Raw genomic sequence first — 26637 nt, 5'->3', positions numbered from 1 at the left:
AACAGCTGGGGTTCACTTAGTTTTTCTAAGCAGCAGTGTGATATTTCATGTATTCTTCTTAATTCCTGTGGAAACAGCTGGGGTTCACTTAGTTTTTCTAAGCAGCAGTGTGATATTTCATGTATTCTTCTCAGTTCCTGTGGAAGCAGCGGGGGTTCACTTAGTTTTTCTAAGTTTTTCTAAGCAGCAGTGTGATATTTCATGTATTCTTCTTAGTTCCTATGGAAGCAGCGGGGGTTCACTTAGTTTTTCCAAGTTTTTCGAAGCAGCAGTGTGATATTTCATGTATTCTTCTTAATTCCTGTGGAAGCAGCCAGGATTCACTTAGTTTTTCTAAGCAGCAGTGTGATATTTCATGTATTCTTCTTAATTCCTGTGGAAACAGCTGGGGTTCACTTAGTTTTTCTAAGCAGCAGTGTGATATTTCATGTATTCTTCTCAGTTCCTGTGGAAGCAGCGGGGGTTCACTTAGTTTTTCTAAGTTTTTCTAAGCAGCAGTGTGATATTTCATGTATTCTTCTTAATTCCTGTGGAAACAGCTGGGGTTCACTTAGTTTTTCTAAGTTTTTCTAAGCAGCAGTGTGATATTTCATGTATTCTTCTTAATTCCTGTGGAAACAGCTGGGGTTCACTTAGTTTTTCTAAGCAGCAGTGTGATATTTCATGTATTCTTCTTAATTCCTGTGGAAGCAGCCAGGGTTCACTTAGTTTTTCTAAGTTTTTCTAAGCAGCAGTGTGATATTTCATGTATTCTTCTCAGTTCCTGTGGAAGCAGTGGGGGTTCACTTAGTTTTTCTAAGCAGCAGTGTGATATTTCATGTATTCTTCTCAGTTCCTATGGAAGCAGCGGGGGTTCACTTAGTTTTTCGAAGCAGCAGTGTGATATTTCATGTATTCTTCTTAATTCCTGTGGAAACAGCTGGGGTTCACTTAGTTTTTCGAAGCAGCAGTGTGATATTTCATGTATTCTTCTTAGTTCTTGTGGAAGCAGCCAGGGTTCACTTAGTTTTTCTAAGTTTTTCTAAGCAGCAGTGTGATATTTCATGTATTCTTCTTAATTCCTGTGGAAGCAGCCAGGGTTCACTTAGTTTTTCTAAGTTTTTCAAAGCTGCAGTGTGATATTTCATGTATTCTTCTTAATTCCTGTGGAAGCAGCCAGGGTTCACTTAGTTTTTCTAAGCAGCAGTGTGATATTTCATGTATTCTTCTCAGTTCCTGTGGAAGCAGCCAGGGTTCACTTAGTTTTTCCACGTTTTTTTAGTATTTCATGTATTCATCTTAGTTCCTGTGGAAGCAGCGGGGGTTCACTTAGTTTTTCTAAGCAGCAGTGTGATATTTCATGTATTCTTCTTAATTCCTGTGGAAGCAGCCAGGGTTCACTTAGTTTTTCTTAGTTTTTCTAAGCAGCTGTGTGATATTTCATGTATTCATCTTAGTTCCTGTGGAAGCAGCGGGGGTTCACTTAGTTTTTCTAAGCAGCAGTGTGATATTTCATGTATTCTTCTTAATTCCTGTGGAAGCAGCCAGGGTTCACTTAGTTTTTCTTAGTTTTTCTAAGCAGCTGTGTGATATTTCATGTATTCTTCTCAGTTCCTGTGGAAGCAGCCAGGGTTCACTTAGTTTTTCGAAGCAGCAGTGTGATATTTCATGTATTCTTCTTAATTCCTGTGGAAGCAGCGGGGGTTCACTTAGTTTTTCTAAGTTTTTCTAAGCAGCAGTGTGATATTTCATGTATTCTTCTTAATTCCTGTGGAAGCAGCCAGGGTTCACTTAGTTTTTCTAAGTTTATCAAAGCAGCAGTGTGATATTTCATGTATTCTTCTCAGTTCCTGTGGAAGCAGTAAGGGTTCACTTAGTTTTTCTAAGCAGCAGTGTGATATTTCATGTATTCTTCTTAATTCCTGTGGAAGCAGCCAGGGTTCACTTAGTTTTTCTAAGTTTTTCGAAGCAGCAGTGTGATATTTCATGTATTCTTCTTAGTTCCTATGGAAGCAGCGGGGGTTCACTTAGTTTTTCGAAGCAGCAGTGTGATATTTCATGTATTCTTCTTAATTCCTGTGGAAACAGCTGGGGTTCACTTAGTTTTTCGAAGCAGCAGTGTGATATTTCATGTATTCTTCTTAGTTCTTGTGGAAGCAGCCAGGGTTCACTTAGTTTTTCTAAGTTTTTCTAAGCAGCAGTGTGATATTTCATGTATTCTTCTTAATTCCTGTGGAAGCAGCGAGGGTTCACTTAGTTTTTCTAAGTTTTTCAAAGCTGCAGTGTGATATTTCATGTATTCTTCTTAATTCCTGTGGAAGCAGCCAGGGTTCACTTAGTTTTTCTAAGCAGCAGTGTGATATTTCATGTATTCTTCTCAGTTCCTGTGGAAGCAGCGGGTGTTCACTTAGTTTTTCTAAGCAGCAGTGTGATATTTCATGTATTCTTCTCAGTTCCTGTGGAAGCAGCCAGGGTTCACTTAGTTTTTCTAAGCAGCAGTGTGATATTTCATGTATTCTTCTCAGTTCCTGTGGAAGCAGCCAGGGTTCACTTAGTTTTTCCACGTTTTTTTAGTATTTCATGTATTCTTCTTAGTTCCTGTGGAAGCAGCCAGGGTTCACTTAGTTTTTCCACGTTTTTTTAGTATTTCATGTATTCATCTTAGTTCCTGTGGAAGCAGCGGGGGTTCACTTAGTTTTTCTAAGCAGCAGTGTGATATTTCATGTATTCTTCTCAGTTCCTGTGGAAGCAGCGGGGGTTCACTTAGTTTTTCTAAGCAGCAGTGTGATATTTCATGTATTCTTCTTAATTCCTGTGGAAGCAGCCAGGGTTCACTTAGTTTTTCTTAGTTTTTCTAAGCAGCTGTGTGATATTTCATGTATTCTTCTTAATTCCTGTGGAAGCAGCCAGGGTTCACTTAGTTTTTCTTAGTTTTTCTAAGCAGCTGTGTGATATTTCATGTATTCTTCTCAGTTCCTGTGGAAGCAGCGGGGGTTCACTTAGTTTTTCTAAGCAGCAGTGTGATATTTCATGTATTCTTCTTAATTCCTGTGGAAGCAGCCAGGGTTCACTTAGTTTTTCTTAGTTTTTCTAAGCAGCTGTGTGATATTTCATGTATTCTTCTTAATTCCTGTGGAAGCAGCCAGGGTTCACTTAGTTTTTCTAATTTTTTGGAAGCAGCAGTGTGATATTTCATGTATTCTTCTTAGTTCCTGTGGAAGCAGCCAGGGTTCACTTAGTTTTTCTAAGCTGCAGTGTGATATTAAATATTCTTAGTATTGACACACAGCAGCCATCAGAGTTCCAGAACCTGAGCACCAACAGCGTTATTTCTGGAGCAGTGGCGCCACCTGCTGGCGGTTGTGGGAAGAGCAGAAATTCACTCACCGTTGGGATGAAACGCCGCCTCGATGTCTTTAGCAGGAGCTGGAAAAGAAGGATAAAGCACCAGGATTACCCGACACGACCTTACAAAGATTCCACAACACTTTTATTTCACGGAAAACAACGTTTTCGCTGCTTTTTGCACCATTTTTGACATCCCTGATGTGTCTCAGGTGTCTGGTTTCTGTGCTGTTTTCAGGAATCTGCTCCTTCTCTGTCCTAAAAAGGAAAATGCTCTCGTTCTTGTGAGCCTTCTTAAGCTGCTTGAGCTTAACCTCTGGGTGTCTGAGGCTGTTTTTGGCTTCTTCTCTGTACCTGACTGCCTCCTGGTGCGCCTGCCCGGCAGGTTTCCCTCCAGCAGCAGCGGCAGACTCTTCCTGGACTTCTCAGGTGTGTAGAGCAGCAGTTCTGGAGGTTCTGGAGGTAAATGCATTGAGGAGATTAATGACTGGATGTGCCACAGCTTCCTCCAGCTAAACAAAACTGAGATAAACTAAGAGAAACGACTGAAAATCACCACAGAGCTTCAGTCTATAAACCTAAAAACTACCAACAGAAACATCAGGCTTTAAACACTTTATTCAGCTCTGACCTGACTGACGCCTGCCTCGGTGATAGCCGTGAATGTCGTCCGGTCGCAGAGAGGCAGACGACCTCCTCGGGTGGTCCTGGTCCAACTGAGGAGCTGAAACACAGGAAGTGATGTCATCCACCTGCGAGTGCTCAGAACAGCCAATCACAGCGGATTCACTCAGGCATAGAAAGGGTTCAGCTGAAGTGTGTGTGCATGTAAACTCACACTGACAGAAGGTGTCTCCCAGGACTTGTCTCGCCTGGAAAGAAAGAAATCATTATTAAGACCTCATTATCTGCTGAGTCACACCTCATTATCAGCTGAGTCAGACCTCATTATCTGCTGTGAGTCAGACCTCTCATTATCTGCTGAGTCAGACCTCATTATCAGCTGAGTCAGACCTCATTATCTGCTGTGAGTCAGACCTCATTATCTGCTGTGAGTCAGACCTCATTATCTGCTGAATCAGACCTCATTATCTGCCGAGTCAGACCTCATTATCTGCCGAGTCAGACCTCATTATCTGCTGAGTCAGACCTCATTATCTGCTGAATCAGACCTCATTATCTGCCGAGTCAGACCTCATTATCTGCAGAGTCAGACCTCATTATCAGCTGAGTCAGACCTCATTATCTGCTGAGTCAGACCTCATTATCAGCTGAGTCAGACCTCATTATCTGCTGAGTCAGACCTCATTATCAGCTGAGTCAGACCTCATTATCTGCTGAGTCAGACCTCATTATCTGCCGAGTCAGACCTCATTATCTGCTGAGTCAGACCTCATTATCTGCTGAGTCAGACCTCATTATCTGCTGAGTCAGAACTCATTATCTGCTGAGTCATATCTCATTATCTGCTGAGTCAGACCTCATTATCTGCTGAGTCAGACCTCATTATCTGCTGAGTCAGACCTCATTATCTGCTGAGTCATATCTCATTATCTGCTGAGTCAGACCTCATTATCTGCTGTGAGTCAGACCTCATTATCTGCTGAGTCAGACCTCATTATCAGCTGAGTCAGACCTCATTATCTGCTGAGTCAGACCTCATTATCTGATGAGTCAGACCTCATTATCTGATGAGTCAGACCTCATTATCTGATGAGTCAGACCTCATTATCTGCTGAGTCAGACCTCATTATCAGCTGAGTCAGACCTCATTATCTGCTGAGTCAGACCTCATTATCTGCTGTGAGTCAGACCTCATTATCTGCTGAGTCAGACCTCATTATCAGCTGAGTCAGACCTCATTATCTGCTGAGTCAGACCTCATTATCAGCTGAGTCAGACCTCATTATCTGCTGAGTCAGACCTCATTATCTGCTGTGAGTCAGACCTCATTATCTGCTGAGTCAGACCTCATTATCTGCTGAGTCAGACCTCATTATCTGCTGAGTCAGACCTCATTATCTGATGAGTCAGACCTCATTATCTGATGAGTCAGACCTCATTATCTGCTGAGTCATATCTCATTATCTGCTGAGTCAGACCTCATTATCTGCTGAGTAAGACCTCATTATCTGCTGAGTCAGACCTCATTATCTGCTGCTGAGTCAGACCTCATTATCTGCTGAGTCAGACCTCATTATCTGCTGAGTAAGACCTCATTATCTGCTGAGTCAGACCTCATTATCTGCTGCTGAGTCAGACCACATTATCTGCTGAGTCAGACCTCATTATCTGCTGAGTCAGACCTCATTATCTGCTGAGTCAGACCTCATTATCTGCTGAGTCAGACCTCATTATCTGCTGCTGAGTCAGACCTCATTATCTGCTGAGTCAGACCTCATTATCTGCTGAGTCAGACCTCATTATCTGCTGAGGAAGTAGTTGCAGTGATCGACTGAAACATGGTCAAACATGAATGTAAATACAGTAAATAAGGCAGAAACCGTTTTAAATCTGCAGTAATGAGTTTGTGGCAGCAGGTGGCAGCAAAGACCGACACAAACCTGCTGAACAACCACAGTTAAATACTTCTTTCCTCACGTTCTTCTCCAAGCAGAATACATGCACTTAATCTCTGGTATTCTGGCTACTATTAATATCCCAGCAGCTCTTTCAAAGGCTACAGCTACCGCGAAAGTGATGCTTTTCGAACATGGTTCCACCATTACGGCTTTTTCTGTGTTCAGATTCAGTTCAGTTTTATTTACAAGGTGATTCCCAAAGAGCTATTAGCTGAAAACTTGGCATATCTCAGCATGGTGTGCAGTGTGTCCTTAAAACATTTGAGGAAACTGGACAAGTGGAGGACAAAAGAAGAAGTGTCAGGCCTAAAAAACTATCTCCAGCAGATGAACAGGATCTGAAAGTGATGTCCTTAAGAAAGAGGAAAAAATCCAGCTGTGACCTGACAGGACCTGAGAGATGCATCTGGACCTTCAGCTGATCCATCTACTGTTGGCCCAAGCCTCATCAGAAATGGGCTCCATGGAAGGGTGGCTGTCAAGAAGCCGTTCTTAAGGAAGGGAAACAGGGAGAAAAGGCTGAGCTGTGCCAAATGACACAAGAAGTGGACTGAAAATCAGTGGCAACAGGTCTTATGGAGGGATGAATCCTCCCCAGAGCCCGGACCTCAACATTATTGAAGCAGTGTGGGATCATCTGACAGAGAACGGAACAAAAGGCAGCCCACATCCAAAGAAGAGCTTTGGGATGTCCTTCAAGAAGCCTGGAGAACTATTCCTGAAGACTCCTTAAAGAAATGACAGAAAGCTGGTCTCAGAGGGTTCAGGCTGTGTTGGAGAATAAAGGAGCTCAGACCAGAGATTCACTTTAAAGCTGCTGAGAACTGAGAAAAACTCTGTTTCTGCCTCAGATTCTGGGTTTATGTTCATGTTTGATCATGTTTCAGTGAATCTCTGCCGCTGCTTCCTGTTTCTATGGAGAAATATTCAAAGAAAAAACAAATGGTTGCTCAAAGCTTCGAGCTGTCACTCACCATATATCTATCCATCCATCCATCCATCCATCCATCCATCCATCCATCCATCCATATATCTATCCATCCATATATCCATCCATTCATTCATTCATCATCCATCCATCCATCCATCCATCCATCATCCATCCATCCATCCATCCATTCATTCCTTCATTCATCATCCATCCATCCATCCATCCATCCATATATCTATCCATCCATCCATCCATCCATCCATATATCTATCCATCCATATATCTATCCATCCATCCATCCATCCATCCATCCATCAATCCATCCATCCATCCATATATCTATCCATCCATATATCCATCCATTCATTCATTCATCATCCATCCATCCATCCATCCATCCATCATCCATCCATCCATCCATCCATTCATTCCTTCATTCATCATCCATCCATCCATCCATCCATCCATATATCTATCCATCCATCCATCCATCCATCCATATATCTATCCATCCATATATCTATCCATCCATCCATCCATCCATCATCCATCCATCATCCATCCATCCATCCATCCATCCATCCATCCATTCATTCCTTCATTCATCATCCATCCATCCATCCATCCATCCATATATCTATCCATCCATCCATCCATCCATCCATATATCTATCCATCCATATATCTATCCATCCATCCATCCATCCATCCATCCATCAATCCATCCATATATCTATCCATCCATCCATCCATCCATCCATCCATCCATCCATCCATCCATCCATCCATCCATCCATTCCTTCATTCATCATCCATCCATCCATCCATCCATCCATCCATCCATATATCTATCCATCCATATATCCATCCATATATCTATCCATCCATCCATCCATCCATCCATCCATCATCCATCCATCCATCCATCCATTCATTCCTTCATTCATCATCCATCCATCCATCCATCCATCCATATATCTATCCATCCATCCATCCATCCATCCATATATCTATCCATCCATATATCTATCCATCCATATATCCATCCATCCATCCATCCATCCATCCATCCATATATCTATCCATCCATCCATCCATCCATCCATCCATCCATCCATCCATCCATCCATCCATCCATTCCTTCATTCATCATCCATCCATCCATCCATCCATCCATCCATCCATCCATCCATATATCTATCCATCCATATATCCATCCATATATCTATCCATCCATCCATCCATCCATCCATCCATCCATCCATCCATCCATCCATCCATTCCTTCATTCATCATCCATCCATCCATCCATCCATCCATCCATATATCTATCCATCCATCCATCCATCCATCCATCCATCCATCCATCCATTCATTCCTTCATTCATTCATCCATCCATCCATCCATCATCCATCCATCCATCCATCCATCCATCCATCCATCCATCCATCCATTCATTCCTTCATCCATCCATCCATCCATCCATCCATCCATCCATCCATTCATTCCTTCATCCATCCATCCATCCATCAATCCATCCATCCATCCATATATCTATCCATCCATATATCCATCCATCCATCCATCCATCCATCCATATATCCATCCATTCATTCATTCATCAGCCATCCATCCATCCATCCATCCATTCATTCCTTCATTCATTCATCCATCCATCCATCCATCATCCATCCATCCATCCATCCATCCATCCATCCATCCATATATCCATCCATCCATTCATTCATTCATCAGCCATCCATCCATCCATCCATCCATTCATTCCTTCATTCATCCATCCATCCATCCATCATCCATCCATCCATCCATCCATCCATCCATCCATCCATCCATCCATCCATCATCCATCCATCATCCATCCATATATCTGAATTCTTTCATCTTCAGGTGTCCTTCTTTCCCTTCTTTCCCTTCTTTCCCTCCTTTTTCTCATCCCTCGTTACCTTCTGTGGGAGTGAAGCCGGATGATTCTCGACGATCAGCCTTTTGAGGTAGTGCACCCACAGCCGCTTCTCCTCCTGGTTCTTCGTCTGCAGTGATAAAAGGATTAAAGACGGGGAAAGCAGCAACGTGGCGCATCAGTGTGGAGCGGCTGGACGCCGGCGCTCACCTGGACGACGTGCTGCTGTTTGGGGATGGTCTGGTCCGACACCCTGAAGCACAGCGGGTCCTTCAGAGCCTCCACCAGCAGCAGATTACAGCACTGAGATGGGAAAAAGGCAGAAACACAGGAGATTACAACGTGCAGATTCCTTCAAAGCATGAGTTCGGCTGCTTCCTGTGAAGGTAAAAGATGATAAAAACCTTCCTGAGAGAAGCTTTTAGAGCAGGACTGAAGGTAAAAGATGATAAAAACCTTCCTGTGAGAAGCTTTTAGAGCAGGACTGAAGGTAAAAGATGATAAAAACCTTCCTGAGAGAAGCTTTTAGAGCAGGACTGAAGGTAAAAGATGATAAAAACCTTCCTGAGAGAAGCTTTTAGAGCAGGACTGAAGGTAAAAGATGATAAAAACCTTCCTGTGAGAAGCTTTCAGAGCAGGACTGAAGGTAAAAGATGATAAAAACCTTCCTGAGAGAAGCTTTTAGAGCAGGACTGAAGGTAAAAGATGATAAAAACCTTCCTGAGAGAAGCTTTTAGAGCAGGACTGAAGGTAAAAGATGATAAAAACCTTCCTGTGAGAAGCTTTCAGAGCAGGACTGAAGGTAAAAGATGAAAAACCTTCCTGAGAGAAGCTTTTAGAGCAGGACTGAAGGTAAAAGATGATAAAAACCTTCCTGTGAGAAGCTTTTAGAGCAGGACTGAAGGTAAAAGATGATAAAAACCTTCCTGTGAGAAGCTTTTAGAGCAGGACTGAAGGTAAAAGATGATAAAAACCTTCCTGAGAGAAGCTTTTAGAGCAGGACTGAAGGTAAAAGATGATAAAAACCTTCCTGTGAGAAGCTTTTAGAGCAGGACTGAAGGTAAAAGATGATAAAAACCTTCCTGAGAGAAGCTTTTAGAGCAGGACTGAAGGTAAAAGATGATAAAAACCTTCCTGTGAGAAGCTTTTAGAGCAGGACTGAAGGTAAAAGATGATAAAAACCTTCCTGTGAGAAGCTTTTAGAGCAGGACTGAAGGTAAAAGATGATAAAAACCTTCCTGTGAGAAGCTTTTAGAGCAGGACTGAAGGTAAAAGATGATAAAAACCTTCCTGAGAGAAGCTTTTAGAGCAGGACTGAAGGTAAAAGATGATAAAAACCTTCCTGTGAGAAGCTTTTAGAGCAGGACTGAAGGTAAAAGATGATAAAAACCTTCCTGTGAGAAGCTTTTAGAGCAGGACTGAAGGTAAAAGATGATAAAAACCTTCCTGAGAGAAGCTTTTAGAGCAGGACTGAAGGTAAAAGATGATAAAAACCTTCCTGAGAGAAGCTTTTAGAGCAGGACTGAAGGTAAAAGATGATAAAAACCTTCCTGAGAGAAGCTTTTAGAGCAGGACTGAAGGTAAAAGATGATAAAAACCTTCCTGAGAGAAGCTTTTAGAGCAGGACTGAAGGTAAAAGATGATAAAAACCTTCCTGTGAGAAGCTTTTAGAGCAGGACTGAAGGTAAAAGATGATAAAAACCTTCCTGTGAGAAGCTTTTAGAGCAGGACTGAAGGTAAAAGATGATAAAAACCTTCCTGTGAGAAGCTTTTAGAGCAGGACTGAAGGTAAAAGATGATAAAAACCTTCCTGTGAGAAGCTTTTAGAGCAGGACTGAAGGTAAAAGATGATAAAAACCTTCCTGAGAGAAGCTTTTAGAGCAGGACTGAAGGTAAAAGATGATAAAAACCTTCCTGTGAGAAGCTTTTAGAGCAGGACTGAAGGTAAAAGATGATAAAAACCTTCCTGAGAGAAGCTTTTAGAGCAGGACTGAAGGTAAAAGATGATAAAAACCTTCCTGAGAGAAGCTTTTAGAGCAGGACTGAAGGTAAAAGATGATAAAAACCTTCCTGAGAGAAGCTTTTAGAGCAGGACTGAAGGTAAAAGATGATAAAAACCTTCCTGTGAGAAGCTTTTAGAGCAGGACTGAAGGTAAAAGATGATAAAAACCTTCCTGAGAGAAGCTTTTAGAGCAGGACTGAAGGTAAAAGATGATAAAAACCTTCCTGAGAGAAGCTTTTAGAGCAGGACTGAAGGTAAAAGATGATAAAAACCTTCCTGTGAGAAGCTTTTAGAGCAGGACTGAAGGTAAAAGATGATAAAAACCTTCCTGAGAGAAGCTTTCAGAGCAGGACTGAAGGTAAAAGATGATAAAAACCTTCCTGAGAGAAGCTTTTAGAGCAGGACTGAAGGTAAAAGATGATAAAAACCTTCCTGTGAGAAGCTTTTAGAGCAGGACTGAAGGTAAAAGATGATAAAAACCTTCCTGTGAGAAGCTTTCAGAGCAGGACTGAAGGTAAAAGATGATAAAAACCTTCCTGAGAGAAGCTTTTAGAGCAGGACTGAAGGTAAAAGATGATAAAAACCTTCCTGTGAGAAGCTTTTAGAGCAGGACTGAAGGTAAAAGATGATAAAAACCTTCCTGTGAGAAGCTTTTAGAGCAGAACTGAAGGTAAAAGATGATAAAAACCTTCCTGAGAGAAGCTTTTAGAGCAGGACTGAAGGTAAAAGATGATAAAAACCTTCCTGAGAGAAGCTTTTAGAGCAGGACTGAAGGTAAAAGATGATAAAAACCTTCCTGTGAGAAGCTTTTAGAGCAGGACTGAAGGTAAAAGATGATAAAAACCTTCCTGTGAGAAGCTTTTAGAGCAGAACTGAAGGTAAAAGATGATAAAAACCTTCCTGTGAGAAGCTTTTAGAGCAGGACTGAAGGTAAAAGATGATAAAAACCTTCCTGTGAGAAGCTTTCAGAGCAGGACTGAAGGTAAAAGATGATAAAAACCTTCCTGTGAGAAGCTTTTAGAGCAGGACTGAAGGTAAAAGATGATAAAAACCTTCCTGTGAGAAGCTTTTAGAGCAGGACTGAAGGTAAAAGATGATAAAAACCTTCCTGTGAGAAGCTTTTAGAGCAGGACTGAAGGTAAAAGATGAAAAACCTTCCTGTGAGAAGCTTTTAGAGCAGGACTGAAGGTAAAAGATGATAAAAACCTTCCTGAGAGAAGCTTTTAGAGCAGGACTGAAGGTAAAAGATGATAAAAACCTTCCTGAGAGAAGCTTTTAGAGCAGGACTGAAGGTAAAAGATGATAAAAACCTTCCTGAGAGAAGCTTTTAGAGCAGGACTGAAGGTAAAAGATGATAAAAACCTTCCTGAGAGAAGCTTTTAGAGCAGGACTGAAGGTAAAAGATGATAAAAACCTTCCTGTGAGAAGCTTTTAGAGCAGGACTGAAGGTAAAAGATGATAAAAACCTTCCTGTGAGAAGCTTTTAGAGCAGGACTGAAGGTAAAAGATGATAAAAACCTTCCTGAGAGAAGCTTTCAGAGCAGGACTGAAGGTAAAAGATGATAAAAACCTTCCTGAGAGAAGCTTTCAGAGCAGGACTGAAGGTAAAAGATGATAAAAACCTTCCTGTGAGAAGCTTTTAGAGCAGGACTGAAGGTAAAAGATGATAAAAACCTTCCTGTGAGAAGCTTTTAGAGCAGGACTGAAGGTAAAAGATGAAAAACCTTCCTGAGAGAAGCTTTTAGAGCAGGACTGAAGGTAAAAGATGATAAAAACCTTCCTGTGAGAAGCTTTTAGAGCAGGACTGAAGGTAAAAGATGATAAAAACCTTCCTGTGAGAAGCTTTTAGAGCAGGACTGAAGGTAAAAGATGAAAAAAACCTTCCTGTGAGAAGCTTTCAGAGCAGGACTGAAGGTAAAAGATGATAAAAACCTTCCTGTGAGAAGCTTTTAGAGCAGGACTGAAGGTAAAAGATGATAAAAACCTTCCTGAGAGAAGCTTTTAGAGCAGGACTGAAGGTAAAAGATGATAAAAACCTTCCTGTGAGAAGCTTTCAGAGCAGGACTGAAGGTAAAAGATGATAAAAACCTTCCTGTGAGAAGCTTTTAGAGCAGGACTGAAGGTAAAAGATGATAAAAACCTTCCTGAGAGAAGCTTTTAGAGCAGGACTGAAGGTAAAAGATGATAAAAACCTTCCTGAGAGAAGCTTTTAGAGCAGGACTGAAGGTAAAAGATGATAAAAACCTTCCCGTGAGAAGCTTTTAGAGCAGGACTGAAGGTAAAAGATGATAAAAACCTTCCTGAGAGAAGCTTTTAGAGCAGGACTGAAGGTAAAAGATGATAAAAACCTTCCTGAGAGAAGCTTTTAGAGCAGGACTGAAGGTAAAAGATGATAAAAACCTTCCTGTGAGAAGCTTTTAGAGCAGGACTGAAGGTAAAAGATGATAAAAACCTTCCTGTGAGAAGCTTTTAGAGCAGGACTGAAGGTAAAAGATGATAAAAACCTTCCTGTGAGAAGCTTTCAGAGCAGGACTGAAGGTAAAAGATGATAAAAACCTTCCTGAGAGAAGCTTTTAGAGCAGGACTGAAGGTAAAAGATGATAAAAACCTTCCTGTGAGAAGCTTTTAGAGCAGGACTGAAGGTAAAAGATGATAAAAACCTTCCTGAGAGAAGCTTTTAGAGCAGGACTGAAGGTAAAAGATGATAAAAACCTTCCTGTGAGAAGCTTTTAGAGCAGGACTGAAGGTAAAAGATGATAAAAACCTTCCTGAGAGAAGCTTTTAGAGCAGGACTGAAGGTAAAAGATGATAAAAACCTTCCTGAGAGAAGCTTTTAGAGCAGGACTGAAGGTAAAAGATGATAAAAACCTTCCTGTGAGAAGCTTTTAGAGCAGGACTGAAGGTAAAAGATGATAAAAACCTTCCTGTGAGAAGCTTTCAGAGCAGGACTGAAGGTAAAAGATGATAAAAACCTTCCTGTGAGAAGCTTTTAGAGCAGGACTGAAGGTAAAAGATGATAAAAACCTTCCTGTGAGAAGCTTTCAGAGCAGGACTGAAGGTAAAAGATGATAAAAACCTTCCTGTGAGAAGCTTTCAGAGCAGGACTGAAGGTAAAAGATGATAAAAACCTTCCTGAGAGAAGCTTTTAGAGCAGGACTGAAGGTAAAAGATGATAAAAACCTTCCTGTGAGAAGCTTTTAGAGCAGGACTGAAGGTAAAAGATGATAAAAACCTTCCTGTGAGAAGCTTTTAGAGCAGGACTGAAGGTAAAAGATGATAAAAACCTTCCTGTGAGAAGCTTTTAGAGCAGGACTGAAGGTAAAAGATGATAAAAACCTTCCTGTGAGAAGCTTTTAGAGCAGGACTGAAGGTAAAAGATGATAAAAACCTTCCTGTGAGAAGCTTTTAGAGCAGGACTGAAGGTAAAAGATGATAAAAACCTTCCTGTGAGAAGCTTTTAGAGCAGGACTGAAGGTAAAAGATGATAAAAACCTTCCTGAGAGAAGCTTTTAGAGCAGGACTGAAGGTAAAAGATGATAAAAACCTTCCTGTGAGAAGCTTTCAGAGCAGGACTGAAGGTAAAAGATGATAAAAACCTTCCTGTGAGAAGCTTTTAGAGCAGGACTGAAGGTAAAAGATGATAAAAACCTTCCTGTGAGAAGCTTTCAGAGCAGAACTGAAGGTAAAAGATGATAAAAACCTTCCTGTGAGAAGCTTTCAGAGCAGGACTGAAGGTAAAAGATGATAAAAACCTTCCTGAGAGAAGCTTTTAGAGCAGGACTGAAGGTAAAAGATGATAAAAACCTTCCTGTGAGAAAACCTTCCTGTGAGAAGCTTTTAGAGCAGGACTGAAGGTAAAAGATGATAAAAACCTTCCTGTGAGAAGCTTTTAGAGCAGGACTGAAGGTAAAAGATGATAAAAACCTTCCTGTGAGAAGCTTTTAGAGCAGGACTGAAGGTAAAAGATGATAAAAACCTTCCTGTGAGAAGCTTTTAGAGCAGGACTGAAGGTAAAAGATGATAAAAACCTTCCTGTGAGAAGCTTTTAGAGCAGGACTGAAGGTAAAAGATGATAAAAACCTTCCTGAGAGAAGCTTTTAGAGCAGGACTGAAGGTAAAAGATGATAAAAACCTTCCTGTGAGAAGCTTTTAGAGCAGGACTGAAGGTAAAAGATGATAAAAACCTTCCTGAGATAAGCTTTTAGAGCAGGACTGAAGGTAAAAGATGATAAAAACCTTCCTGTGAGAAGCTTTTAGAGCAGGACTGAAGGTAAAAGATGATAAAAACCTTCCTGAGAGAAGCTTTTAGAGCAGGACTGAAGGTAAAAGATGATAAAAACCTTCCTGTGAGAAGCTTTTAGAGCAGGACTGAAGGTAAAAGATGATAAAAACCTTCCTGTGAGAAGCTTTCAGAGCAGGACTGAAGGTAAAAGATGATAAAAACCTTCCTGAGAGAAGCTTTTAGAGCAGGACTGAAGGTAAAAGATGATAAAAACCTTCCTGTGAGAAGCTTTTAGAGCAGGACTGAAGGTAAAAGATGATAAAAACCTTCCTGTGAGAAGCTTTTAGAGCAGGACTGAAGGTAAAAGATGATAAAAACCTTCCTGTGAGAAGCTTTTAGAGCAGAACTGAAGGTAAAAGATGATAAAAACCTTCCTGGGAGAAGCTTTTAGAGCAGGACTGAAGGTAAAAGATGATAAAAACCTTCCTGTGAGAAGCTTTTAGAGCAGGACTGAAGGTAAAAGATGATAAAAACCTTCCTGTGAGAAGCTTTTAGAGCAGGACTGAAGGTAAAAGATGATAAAAACCTTCCTGAGAGAAGCTTTTAGAGCAGGACTGAAGGTAAAAGATGATAAAAACCTTCCTGAGAGAAGCTTTTAGAGCAGGACTGAAGGTAAAAGATGATAAAAACCTTCCTGAGAGAAGCTTTTAGAGCAGGACTGAAGGTAAAAGATGATAAAAACCTTCCTGAGAGAAGCTTTTAGAGCAGGACTGAAGGTAAAAGATGATAAAAACCTTCCTGAGAGAAGCTTTTAGAGCAGGACTGAAGGTAAAAGATGATAAAAACCTTCCTGTGAGAAGCTTTTAGAGCAGGACTGAAGGTAAAAGATGATAAAAACCTTCCTGAGAGAAGCTTTTAGAGCAGGACTGAAGGTAAAAGATGATAAAAACCTTCCTGTGAGAAGCTTTTAGAGCAGGACTGAAGGTAAAAGATGATAAAAACCTTCCTGTGAGAAGCTTTTAGAGCAGGACTGAAGTAAAAGATGATAAAAACCTTCCTGAGAGAAGCTTTTAGAGCAGGACTGAAGGTAAAAGATGATAAAAACCTTCCTGTGAGAAGCTTTCAGAGCAGGACTGAAGGTAAAAGATGATAAAAACCTTCCTGTGAGAAGCTTTTAGAGCAGGACTGAAGGTAAAAGATGATAAAAACCTTCCTGTGAGAAGCTTTTAGAGCAGGACTGAAGGTAAAAGATGATAAAAACCTTCCTGAGAGAAGCTTTTAGAGCAGGACTGAAGGTAAAAGACGTCTTTTCCTTACGAATATGTGTGTGCTGTAGACGAACAGCTCCAGCCTCTTCTTGGCGATCAGCAGCATCTTGTCGAACAGGAAGAAAGCCCTCTCCTTCTTCACTCTGTGGACCTTAAAGGAACCCTCCAGAACCAGTTCTCCGAACCCGCTGAGGTCCGGCCCGCTCCAGTTCACCAGCAGAGACTCAATTTCCTGCAGAGATGTGGGTACAGGTCAGAAGTTCCTGGATAAACCGTCCAAACACACTCATACCAAGATACCAGAACCACCAAACACTTCATACAATTCACACATCAGTGTGGAGAGAACAGAGACACTCTGGCCCGGTTTGGCACCGTCTTTGTTCTGCTCGCGACCCAAACTGGACTCAAAGATCCTTCCTCACAGCAGCAACCTCAAAACAATCTCAAGCTAACAGAAACTCTGTGGAAAAAAGTCTTTAACAAGACAACAAACAATTTAACAAGAAACTTCATGATCATCATCTTCCTCTTATCTGAGTTCGGGTCAGATCAGCTGAGCTGGAACAGACATGAAACCCGCTGAGCAGCAGATCCATCCATCCATCCATCCATCCATCCATCCATCCATCTATCTATCTATCTATCTATCTATCTATCTATCTATCTATCTATCTATCCATCCATCCATCCATCCATATATCCATCCATCCATCCATCCATCCATCCATCCATCCATCCATCTATCTATCTATCCATCCATCCATCCATCCATCCATCTATCTATCTATCTATCCATCCATCCATCCATCCATCCATCCATCCATCCATCCATCCATCCATCCATCCATCCATCCATCCATCCTTCCATCCATCCATCCATCCATCCATCCATCCATCCATCCATCCATCCATCTATCTATCCATCCATCCATCCATCCATCCATCCATCTATCCATCTATCTATCTATCCATCCATCCATCCATCCATCCATCCATCCATCCATCCATCCATCCATCCATCATCCATCCATCCATCCATCAATCATCCATCCATCCATCCATCCATCCATCCATCCATCCATCCATCCATCCATCCATCTATCCATCCCTCTCCAGCTCCTCCTGGGGGATCCCGAGGCGTTCCCGGGTCAGATGGGTTCTGGTTCTGACTCAAACTGACGATATAATTCAGTCTGTGCACAGATGAAGGTTTAAAACGCTCTCAGAGACTAAATGTGCCTCAGACTGATTCTGAGCATCCGTTTGACACAGTGTTTAACTCCTCCCGGTTCCCCCGCATCGCCCCACAGAGGGAGGAGTAAAACCAGTTAATAACATGTTCCTGTGCATGTGAACATGTGTCGGGGGATGTGTGGAATCCAGAGTTTGACACCTGAAGGTCGCCTGGTTGACCTCTAGGTGCCTGAGGGTCACTTGAGGAGGTCAGGAAACCTCCGTGGACCCAGCACAGGGCTGAGAATGTGTCCTGAGAGAGGCTGTGTGAACACCTAAAACATCTGTATGACGGAAGAGCTCATTCTCCTGTTTGCTGTCAACATCTGCAGCTTGTTACCGTCTCAGCTGCTTCATTTCAGCCTCTGATTCTCATTCTGGAAAGTGATCAAACTGAACTTCTCAGGCTCATGGGGGGGCTTTGATGTGACTGACAGCTGGGCTGTGAAAGTAAAACTGGACTCGGTCTGCTAATGAAACCCAACGAACCCTGATATCACGATAGGAGCAGCCAGCTGGAACGGTTTCAGCTGCATCAGCATCAATTCTACACACTTTTCCCCACGACTGTTTGTGCGAATGAGAGAATGGTTCTGGATTAAAGTGTTATACTCTTTAATTTAATGGAAAAACCCAACAAGAGAAGTAATCCCTATTTAATAACAGCATTTATATCTGATTTAATCCACTTCAACTTGTTTGTTGAGATATGCTGACATCTAGTGGTGGAAACTGTGAACTGCAACCAGCTCAATACATCACACTTCCTCTTTGCTTTGGCCTTATATTTAAGATGTACTGTATATTTATGTTTATCGTCATGTGCTGCTGTGCATTAGGACCAAACATCTCCACTTTGCTCTGGTCTGTCCAAAGGACATTGTTCCAGAAGTCTTGAGCTTTGTTCAGATGCAGCTTTGCAAACCTAAGCTGTGCTGCCATGTTCTTTTTAGAGAGAAGAGGCTTTCTCCTGCAGCCCTTCCAAACAAGCCTTCCTTGTTCAGTCTTTTTCTAACTGTGCTGTCATGACCTTTGACCTTTAACATGCTAACTGAGGCCTGTAGAGTCTGAGATGTAGCTCTGGGCTTTTTCACCTTGGGGTGACCTTTAACCTTTAACATGCTAACTGAGGCCTGTAGAGTCTGAGATGTAGCTCTTGGCTTTTTCACCTTGGGGTGAACTTTAACCTTTAACATGCTAATCGAGGCCTGTAGAGTCTGAGATGTAGCTCTTGGCTTTTTCACCTTGGGGTGAACTTTAACCTTTAACATGCTAACTGAGGCCTGTAGAGTCTGAGATGTAGCTCTGGGCTTTTTCACCTTGGGGTGAACTTTAACCTTTAACATGCTAATCGAGGCCTGTAGAGTCTGAGATGTAGCTCTGGGCTTTTTCACCTTGGGGTGAACTTTAACCTTTAGCATGCTAACTGAGGCCTGTAGAGTCTGAGATGTAGCTCTTGGCTTTTTCACCTTGGGGTGACCTTTAACCTTTAACATGCTAACTGAGGCCTGTAGAGTCTGAGATGTAGCTCTGGGCTTTTTCACCTTAGGGTGAACTTTAACCTTTAGCATGCTAACTGAGGCCCGTAGAGTCTGAGATGTAGCTCTGGGCTTTTTCACCTTGGGGTGACCTTTAACCTTTAGCATGCTAACTGAGGCCCGTAGAGTCTGAGATGTAGCTCTGGGCTTTTTCACCTTGGGGTGACCTTTAACCTTTAACATGCTAACTGAGGCCTGTAGAGTCTGAGATGTAGCTCTGGGCTTTTTCACCTTGGGGTGACCTTTAACCTTTAACATGCTAACCGAGGCCTGTAGAGTCTGAGATGTAGCTCTTGGCTTTTTCACCTTGGGGTGACCTTTAACCTTTAACATGCTAACTGAGGCCTGTAGAGTCTGAGATGTAGCTCTTGGCTTTTTCACCTTGGGGTGAACTTTAACCTTTAACATGCTAACTGATGCCTGTAGAGTCTGAGATGTAGCTCTGGGCTTTTTCACCTTGGGGTGACCTTTAACCTTTAACATACTAACTGAGGCCTGTAGAGTCTGAGATGTAGCTCTGGGCTTTTTCACCTTGGGGTGACCTTTAACCTTTAACATGCTAACTGAGGCCTGTAGAGTCTGAGATGTAGCTCTGGGCTTTTTCACCTTGGGGTGAACTTTAACCTTTAACATGCTAACTGAGGCCCGTAGAGTCTGAGATGTAGCTCTGGGCTTTTTCACCTTGGGGTGACCTTTAACCTTTAACATGCTAACTGAGGCCCGTAGAGTCTGAGATGTAGCTCTGGGCTTTTTCACCTTGGGGTGAACTTTAACCTTTAGCATGCTAACTGAGGCCCGTAGAGTCTGAGATGTAGCTCTGGGCTTTTTCACCTTGGGGTGAACTTTAACCTTTAGCATGCTAACTGAGGCCCGTAGAGTCTGAGATGTAGCTCTGGGCTTTTTCACCTTGGGGTGAACTTTAACCTTTAGCATGCTAACTGAGGCCCGTAGAGTCTGAGATGTAGCTCTGGGCTTTTTCACCTTGGGGTGACCTTTAACCTTTAACATGCTAACTGAGGCCTGTAGAGTCTGAGATTTAGCTCTGGGCTTTTTCACCTTGGGGTGAACTTTAACCTTTAGCATACTAACTGAGGCCTGTAGAGTCTGAGATGTAGCTCTGGGCTTTTTCACCTAGGGGTGACCTTTAACCTTTAACATGCTAACTGAGGCCTGTAGAGTCTGAGATGTAGCTCTGGGCTTTTTCACCTTGGGGTGACCTTTAACCTTTAACATGCTAACTGAGGCCTGTAGAGTCTGAGATGTAGCTCTGGGCTTTTTCACCTTGGGGTGAACTTTAACCTTTAGCATGCTAACTGAGGCCTGTAGAGTCTGAGATGTAGCTCTGGGCTTCTTCACCTTGGGGTGACCTTTAACCTTTAACATGCTAACTGAGGCCTGTAGAGTCTGAGATGTAGCTCTGGGCTTTTTCACCTTGGGGTGACCTTTAACCTTTAACATGCTAACTGAGGCCTGTAGAGTCTGAGATGTAGCTCTGGGCTTTTTCACCTTGGGGTGAACTTTAACCTTTAGCATACTAACTGAGGCCTGTAGAGTCTGAGATGTAGCTCTGGGCTTTTTCACCTTGGGGTGACCTTTAACCTTTAACATGCTAACTGAGGCCTGTAGAGTCTGAGATGTAGCTCTGGGCTTTTTCACCTTGGGGTGAACTTTAACCTTTAGCATGCTAACTGAGGCCTGTAGAGTCTGAGATGTAGCTCTGGGCTTTTTCACCTTGGGGTGAACTTTAACCTTTAGCATACTAACTGAGGCCTGTAGAGTCTGAGATGTAGCTCTGGGCTTTTTCACCTTGGGGTGACCTTTAACCTTTAGCATACTAACTGAGGCCTGTAGAGTCTGAGATGTAGCTCTGGGCTTTTTCACCTTGGGGTGACCTTTAACCTTTAACATGCTAACTGAGGCCTGTAGAGTCTGAGATGTAGCTCTGGGCTTTTTCACCTTGGGGTGACCTTTAACCTTTAACATGCTAACTGAGGCCTGTAGAGTCTGAGATGTAGCTCTGGGCTTCTTCACCTTGGGGTGACCTTTAACCTTTAGCATGCTAACTGAGGCCTGTAGAGTCTGAGATGTAGCTCTGGGCTTCTTCACCTTGGGGTGACCTTTAACCTTTAGCATGCTAACTGAGGCCTGTAGAGTCTGAGATGTAGCTCTGGGCTTCTTCACCTTGGGGTGAACTTGCTGGGACGTCCACTCCTGGGAAGATTGACAGCTGTCCTGAATGTTTTCCACTTGTGAATAATCTTTCTCTCTGTAGAATGATGGACTCCAGATAGTTTGGAAATGGCCTTATAACCCTTCCCAGACTGATGGGCAGCAGCAGCTGCTTCTCTGAGATCATTGCTGGTGTCTTTCCTCCTTGGCATCGTGTTAAACTGACAGAACTCCTGCTTTTATAGAGCTGCTCACACTGACTGAGGATCAGTTAATCAGAGCATTGATCAGTTAATCAGAGCATTGATCAGCAGCTCCTGGCTGCTTTTAATTCCTGTGGAAGCAGGAAGGGTTCACTTAGTTTTTCCCTTTTGTTATGTCTCAGTTTCTGTTCCATAAATAATGACACGGTGTGATATGTCATGTGTTGTTGTTCATCTGAGGTTGTTTTCACCTCTTTTCACCACCTGATGGGGACCAGATGCTTTTTAATTGTGTCCTGATGTGTTAAACCTTTAAATCTTTCAGATTTCACTGTTTCACAGCTGCTTCACCTGCAGCCGCACGGCGTGCTCCTGTTTCCTCTTCATGTCGTTGATGTACCAAGCCACCGCCGTCATGGTGATGATGGCGTCCTCCACGACCTCATATCCGGGGTCGCTCTTATCAAAGTGCTTCGAAAGCTCCTGAAACAGCAAAAGCAAAACTTCAGGAAGCCGGCGCACACGAGACAATTAGAAAAATACAAAATAAATGCGTGGAAAGAGTGGAAATATGTCTGAGAGTTCCAGATGTTTCAGTATAAATGTCCTCATTTGATGAAAGACTGAAAAATATGGAAAAAGTCAGACAGATGAGGGCTATTATTTACCATCACTTTTATTACAGCAAGAAAGTCAGCTTTAATATCACGAACTTTACCCCGTAAGTGGCTTTTTGGTTGATAAATTCTTCCTTTTCTCGACTGTCTGACAGCAGCAGCTCATCGGAGGAAAGGTTTGTGGTGACCAAGCCAACTGTGGGGAATTAATCTCCCATATTAAAACATGTCCAAAGCCTTCAACCAAAGAGCAAAACGAGGGATTCGACAGCAGAGAGCAGTCTGAGCGGCTCATGCAGCAGTTAATCACAGATGACTGCAGCGGGACCAGCTGAGAATTATGGGAAATTCCCAGAACAGATCCAAACACATGTTTGACCAGTGTTTAAACTGGCCACCGTCGAGCAGAGCAAACATCAGAGAACAAAGGGCAGGCTTTCCCCTTTTTCATCATCCTCTCAGAGGTGGGCTTGGACCAGAACCAGACGGGACGGTTTACTGGGACGGGCTGCATTCACACAACTCAGCGGTTGTGTGAATGTTGGGGCTCCAGGTGACAGCTGGCCCCCGTTAGAGAAAGAGTTCGGGGTGCAAATGCAAAAGCAGGGAGCAAACTCATGCCACCGCTTTGGAAAAGCTCTGCGATGCTGATGAAATTAGTAAAAAAAACGTCCCCATAGAGAACAAAACGAGGGAAAGCAAACCCTCTTTGGAGCCCTGCAGCTCAGACAGACTTTACAGTGGAAACAAGTGACAGGAAGTCAGACTTTTACTGACTGAACCTGTGTTTCTGTCTTTTATGGCTTCTACACGGTCCCTGTTGCTCCATTTTGGTTTTAAACTACTTTCACACTCATAATTATTAAAGATACATCTTTGTCCTTCAGTGTCTGTTTGTTAAGTCTGTCTGTGTCCCCCCGGACCCTGAAAAAAGGCGGGAATCACCATAGCAACCAGTAAAAAGGCGGGAATCACCATAGCAACCAGTGACTGTTCCATCATGGAACCCCAGTATAACTGTCATTTCTGATCAGAACTTATCAAACAGGAGGTTCTGTAGAACTCAGGAAGTCCAACAGGAAGTACTCAGACAGAATATGATCAGCACGTAGTTAAAAACCTGATTAAACTTTTCTGACTGAAGACTTCTGCTGTTCTCGGCTGATTTCCCAGCATGCATCTCACTCCGAGTGAACAAGTCTGAAGACGACAGAAACTTTATTTCCTATGAAGTTAAGTCGGGCTCGGTTCTGGCCTCTTTAACCTCATACCAGTGAGAACAAAGTGCAGCGCGATGAAGGCTGGAATTAAAATCTGTTTTCTGTTTTTTTAACCATCTCTCGTGCAAAGTGACTCTGACAGCTGCTTTTAGTTCAAGTTCAAACGAATAACCGACTCTTTAAACCCAGAAAAGAAAAGATTTTCTCGAGTTCACTGAACCATACTCAGATGGTTTAACATTTTCTGCTTCAGTTAACTGATGTTTACAAGGCAGCACTTTGGTAATAGTCCAGCAAAGATGGTCCCTTTATGATTTTCTACGATATTTCATGCTTAGCATGAAATGTTACTCAGCATTAAGGTCATAAAGCTCCAGCTCCATGTTCTGGTGACATGTATGAGAGCTCATGAGTCTCATTTAGGGCACCATCAGCCACTTCTGGACCTGATTAACTAAGGAGCTCAAAATAAAACTGTTTGTTTGAGAGGTTTACTGGAGGACAACCAAAAAAAGAGAAAAACAACCGGCCAGAAATCAATGGTCTCTTGTAAGAGGAGCAGCTGCAGAGGTCAAAAACAAGTTAAGAAATAAGACATCACCTGTGGATTTAACTAAAAAAGGCCTCCACACAACCCATGTGTCACAGTCACAGAGCTCCAAAGAACACAACTGATTTTATTCAAGCCCCAGTTGACAAAAACCCAGAGGAGCCAGATCTGGGGTGGTCTTTCTAATCAAACCTTCTGATCAGCTGCTCATCACTCCACCACAAGCAGCTCAGCTAAATGCATCCAACACATCTCTGAGTTGCATCTTTTCTTCTGTTATCTGTAAATTCTGCACGCGGACCTCCAAAGGTAACGCCTCCCGGTGATAAATGAGACTCCTGCTCTGCTGCTCCATGCATCCATCGTCCCTCAGGGCCTCGGTTCTGCCTTTATTGGTCCTGATGAGAGTCAAACCCGACATCCGATGTGGATGAGGGCACATGTGGGACGCAGTAAAAGAGCCGACACGCTGAGCTCTCGCTGCAGGACTCTCAGCGGAGGAAATGATTTACTGCTGCACGCTGTCAGCCAAACGCTCTGTTTGCTGACAGGAAACAGATCTGTTGCCTGGAGACCAGAGCTTTAAGAGGACCAATCAGCTTCCTGGAACAAACAGATCGCACGTATCCGAGGTGTTATTTGTAGTATCGGGTGGTTAGAATTAAGGGTTTACTGCTGGTAAAATAGTGTTCTGGTTGCAATGATGACTCATTAAGTAGGTACTTCGGATGTCGTATTTGTATGGTATTTAGCCGCAGTATTTGAGACACCACATGTAGACTCTGAGGAGTTTGGTGTGCTCACATACAGCCTGACATACTACAAATGTAACTTGTGAGTATTTCAGGTACTACATTGAGTACGGCATTAAAAGTTTCGCATTAATTAGTATTTTTAAGTAATTTCTTTCATGCTTTCAGATGTACTGGCTGGTTTTTACTCAATACATGTGGAGTTGAGTAATATTAACCAAAGTAGCAGATCGTATCTGAGACTCTGTGAGAGAAAGGATCCACAGTACAAAGCAGTACTTGTAGCGTATCGTATTTCGAGTTCAATATGTAGTAGAAACATAATTTCAGGCAATAAGTGCAGAAGATGTGTGTATTTTAAGACCTTGGAGTATCACCTGTAGCAGAATGTAGTATTTAAGGCTTTTCTGACAGTAGAAGGCAGTTTTTGATAGTATTTGATATTTTACCTGTATTAGCAGACAGTATTTGAGGCTCTACACATTGCAGAAGGCAGTATTGGACCATATCTGGAGTCTCACCTGTAGTAGCAGGTGGTATTTGAGGCTCTACATGTTGCAGAAGGCAGTATTGGACCATATCTGGGGTCTAACCTGTAGTTGCAGGTGGTATTTGAGGCTCTATACGTTGCAGAAGGCAGTATTGGACCATATCTGGGGTCTCACCTGTAGTAGCAGGTGGTATTTGAGGCTCTACATGTTGCAGAAGGCAGTATTGGACCATATCTGGGGTCTCACCTGTAGTAGAAGGTGGTATTTGAGGCTCTACATGTTGCAGAAGGCAGTATTGGACCATATCTGGGGTCTCACCTGTAGTAGCAGGTGGTATTTGAGGCTCTACACGATGCAGAAGGCAGTATTGGACCATATCTGGGGTCTCACCTGTAGTAGCAGGTGGTATTTGAGGCTCTACATGTTGCAGAAGGCAGTATTGGACCATATCTGGGGTCTAACCTGTAGTTGCAGGTGGTATTTGAGGCTCTATACGTTGCAGAAGGCAGTATTGGACCATATCTGGGGTCTCACCTGTAGTAGCAGGTGGTATTTGAGGCTCTACACGATGCAGAAGGCAGTATTGGACCATATCTTGAGTCTCACCTGTAGTAGCAGGTGGTATTTGAGGCTCTACATGTTGCAGAAGGCAGTATTGGACCATATCTGGGGTCTAACCTGTAGTTGCAGGTGGTATTTGAGGCTCTATACGTTGCAGAAGGCAGTATTGGACCATATCTGGGGTCTCACCTGTAGTAGCAGGTGGTATTTGAGGCTCTACACGATGCAGAAGGCAGTATTGGACCATATCTTGAGTCTCACCTGTAGTAGCAGGTGGTATTTGAGGCTCTACAAGTTGCAGAAGGCAGTATTGGACCATATCTGGGGTCTCACCTGTAGTAGCAGGTGGTATTTGAGGCTCTATACGTTGCAGAAGGCAGTATTGGACCATATCTGGAGTCTCACCTGTAGTAGCAGGTGGTATTTGATGCTCTACACGTTGCAGAAGGCAGTATTGGACCATATCTGGAGTCTCACCTGTAGTAGCAGGTGGTATTTGAGGCTCTACGTGTTGCAGAAGGCAGTATTGGACCATATCTGGGGTCTCACCTGTAGTAGCAGGTGGTATTTGAGGCTCTATACGTTGCAGAAGGCAGTATTGGACCATATCTGGAGTCTCACCTGTAGTAGCAGGTGGTATTTGAGGATCCTCTGCACCGGTTTGAGCAGGTACGTCTCCAGAGGTAAAGAGTGGCTCAGAGTCGTCTGTCTCTCCTGGAAGAAACGAACCAGACTTTCGTTTTTCATGCACTCCCTCAGTACAGCCACCGAACTGTGGGGGGAGACAGAGGGATAGAGATGGTTAGAAGCCTGAATTATCGTGGAAAAATGTTCTTCAATGTCACCAACTTCTTTTGTTACTGGTCAGGAAGTGAAATTACAACTATGGAGGAAGGCTGATGGCTGGAGGTGGGAAGGAGTCCAGCTGTCGACTCCGCTGACAGACACAAAGGCAGCGGGAGTGAAATTTAATCAGGAGAGATGGGGAACAAAGGCAGAAACTGGAGTGGAGGACATGCAGGCGATGATGGAGCAGCAGGAGGTGAGAT

General features: G+C 42.9%; 1 protein-coding gene across 1 annotated transcript; it reads right to left on the bottom strand.

Moving 5' to 3' along the window:
* Window positions 1-3366: 3366 nt before the first annotated feature.
* On the bottom strand, window positions 3367-26525 carry LOC140288236 (pleckstrin homology domain-containing family G member 3-like; the record flags this gene model as incomplete). The annotated part of the gene is made up of 10 exons (XM_072379170.1): window positions 3367-3405; window positions 3679-3780; window positions 3956-4048; window positions 4163-4196; window positions 8803-8889; window positions 8970-9062; window positions 16301-16483; window positions 21749-21880; window positions 26210-26360; window positions 26450-26525. Coding segments are annotated over 10 exons (990 nt in total), but the record flags the coding sequence as incomplete, so codon positions are not given.
* Between the last annotated feature and the right edge of the window lie 112 nt (window positions 26526-26637).

The sequence above is a fragment of the Leuresthes tenuis genome, unplaced genomic scaffold, assembly GCF_036924035.1.
Source record: "Leuresthes tenuis unplaced genomic scaffold, fLeuTen1.0.hap1 SCAF_262, whole genome shotgun sequence".
NCBI lineage: Eukaryota > Metazoa > Chordata > Actinopteri > Atheriniformes > Atherinopsidae > Leuresthes > Leuresthes tenuis.
This window is presented reverse-complemented; position numbering and strand designations above follow the sequence as displayed.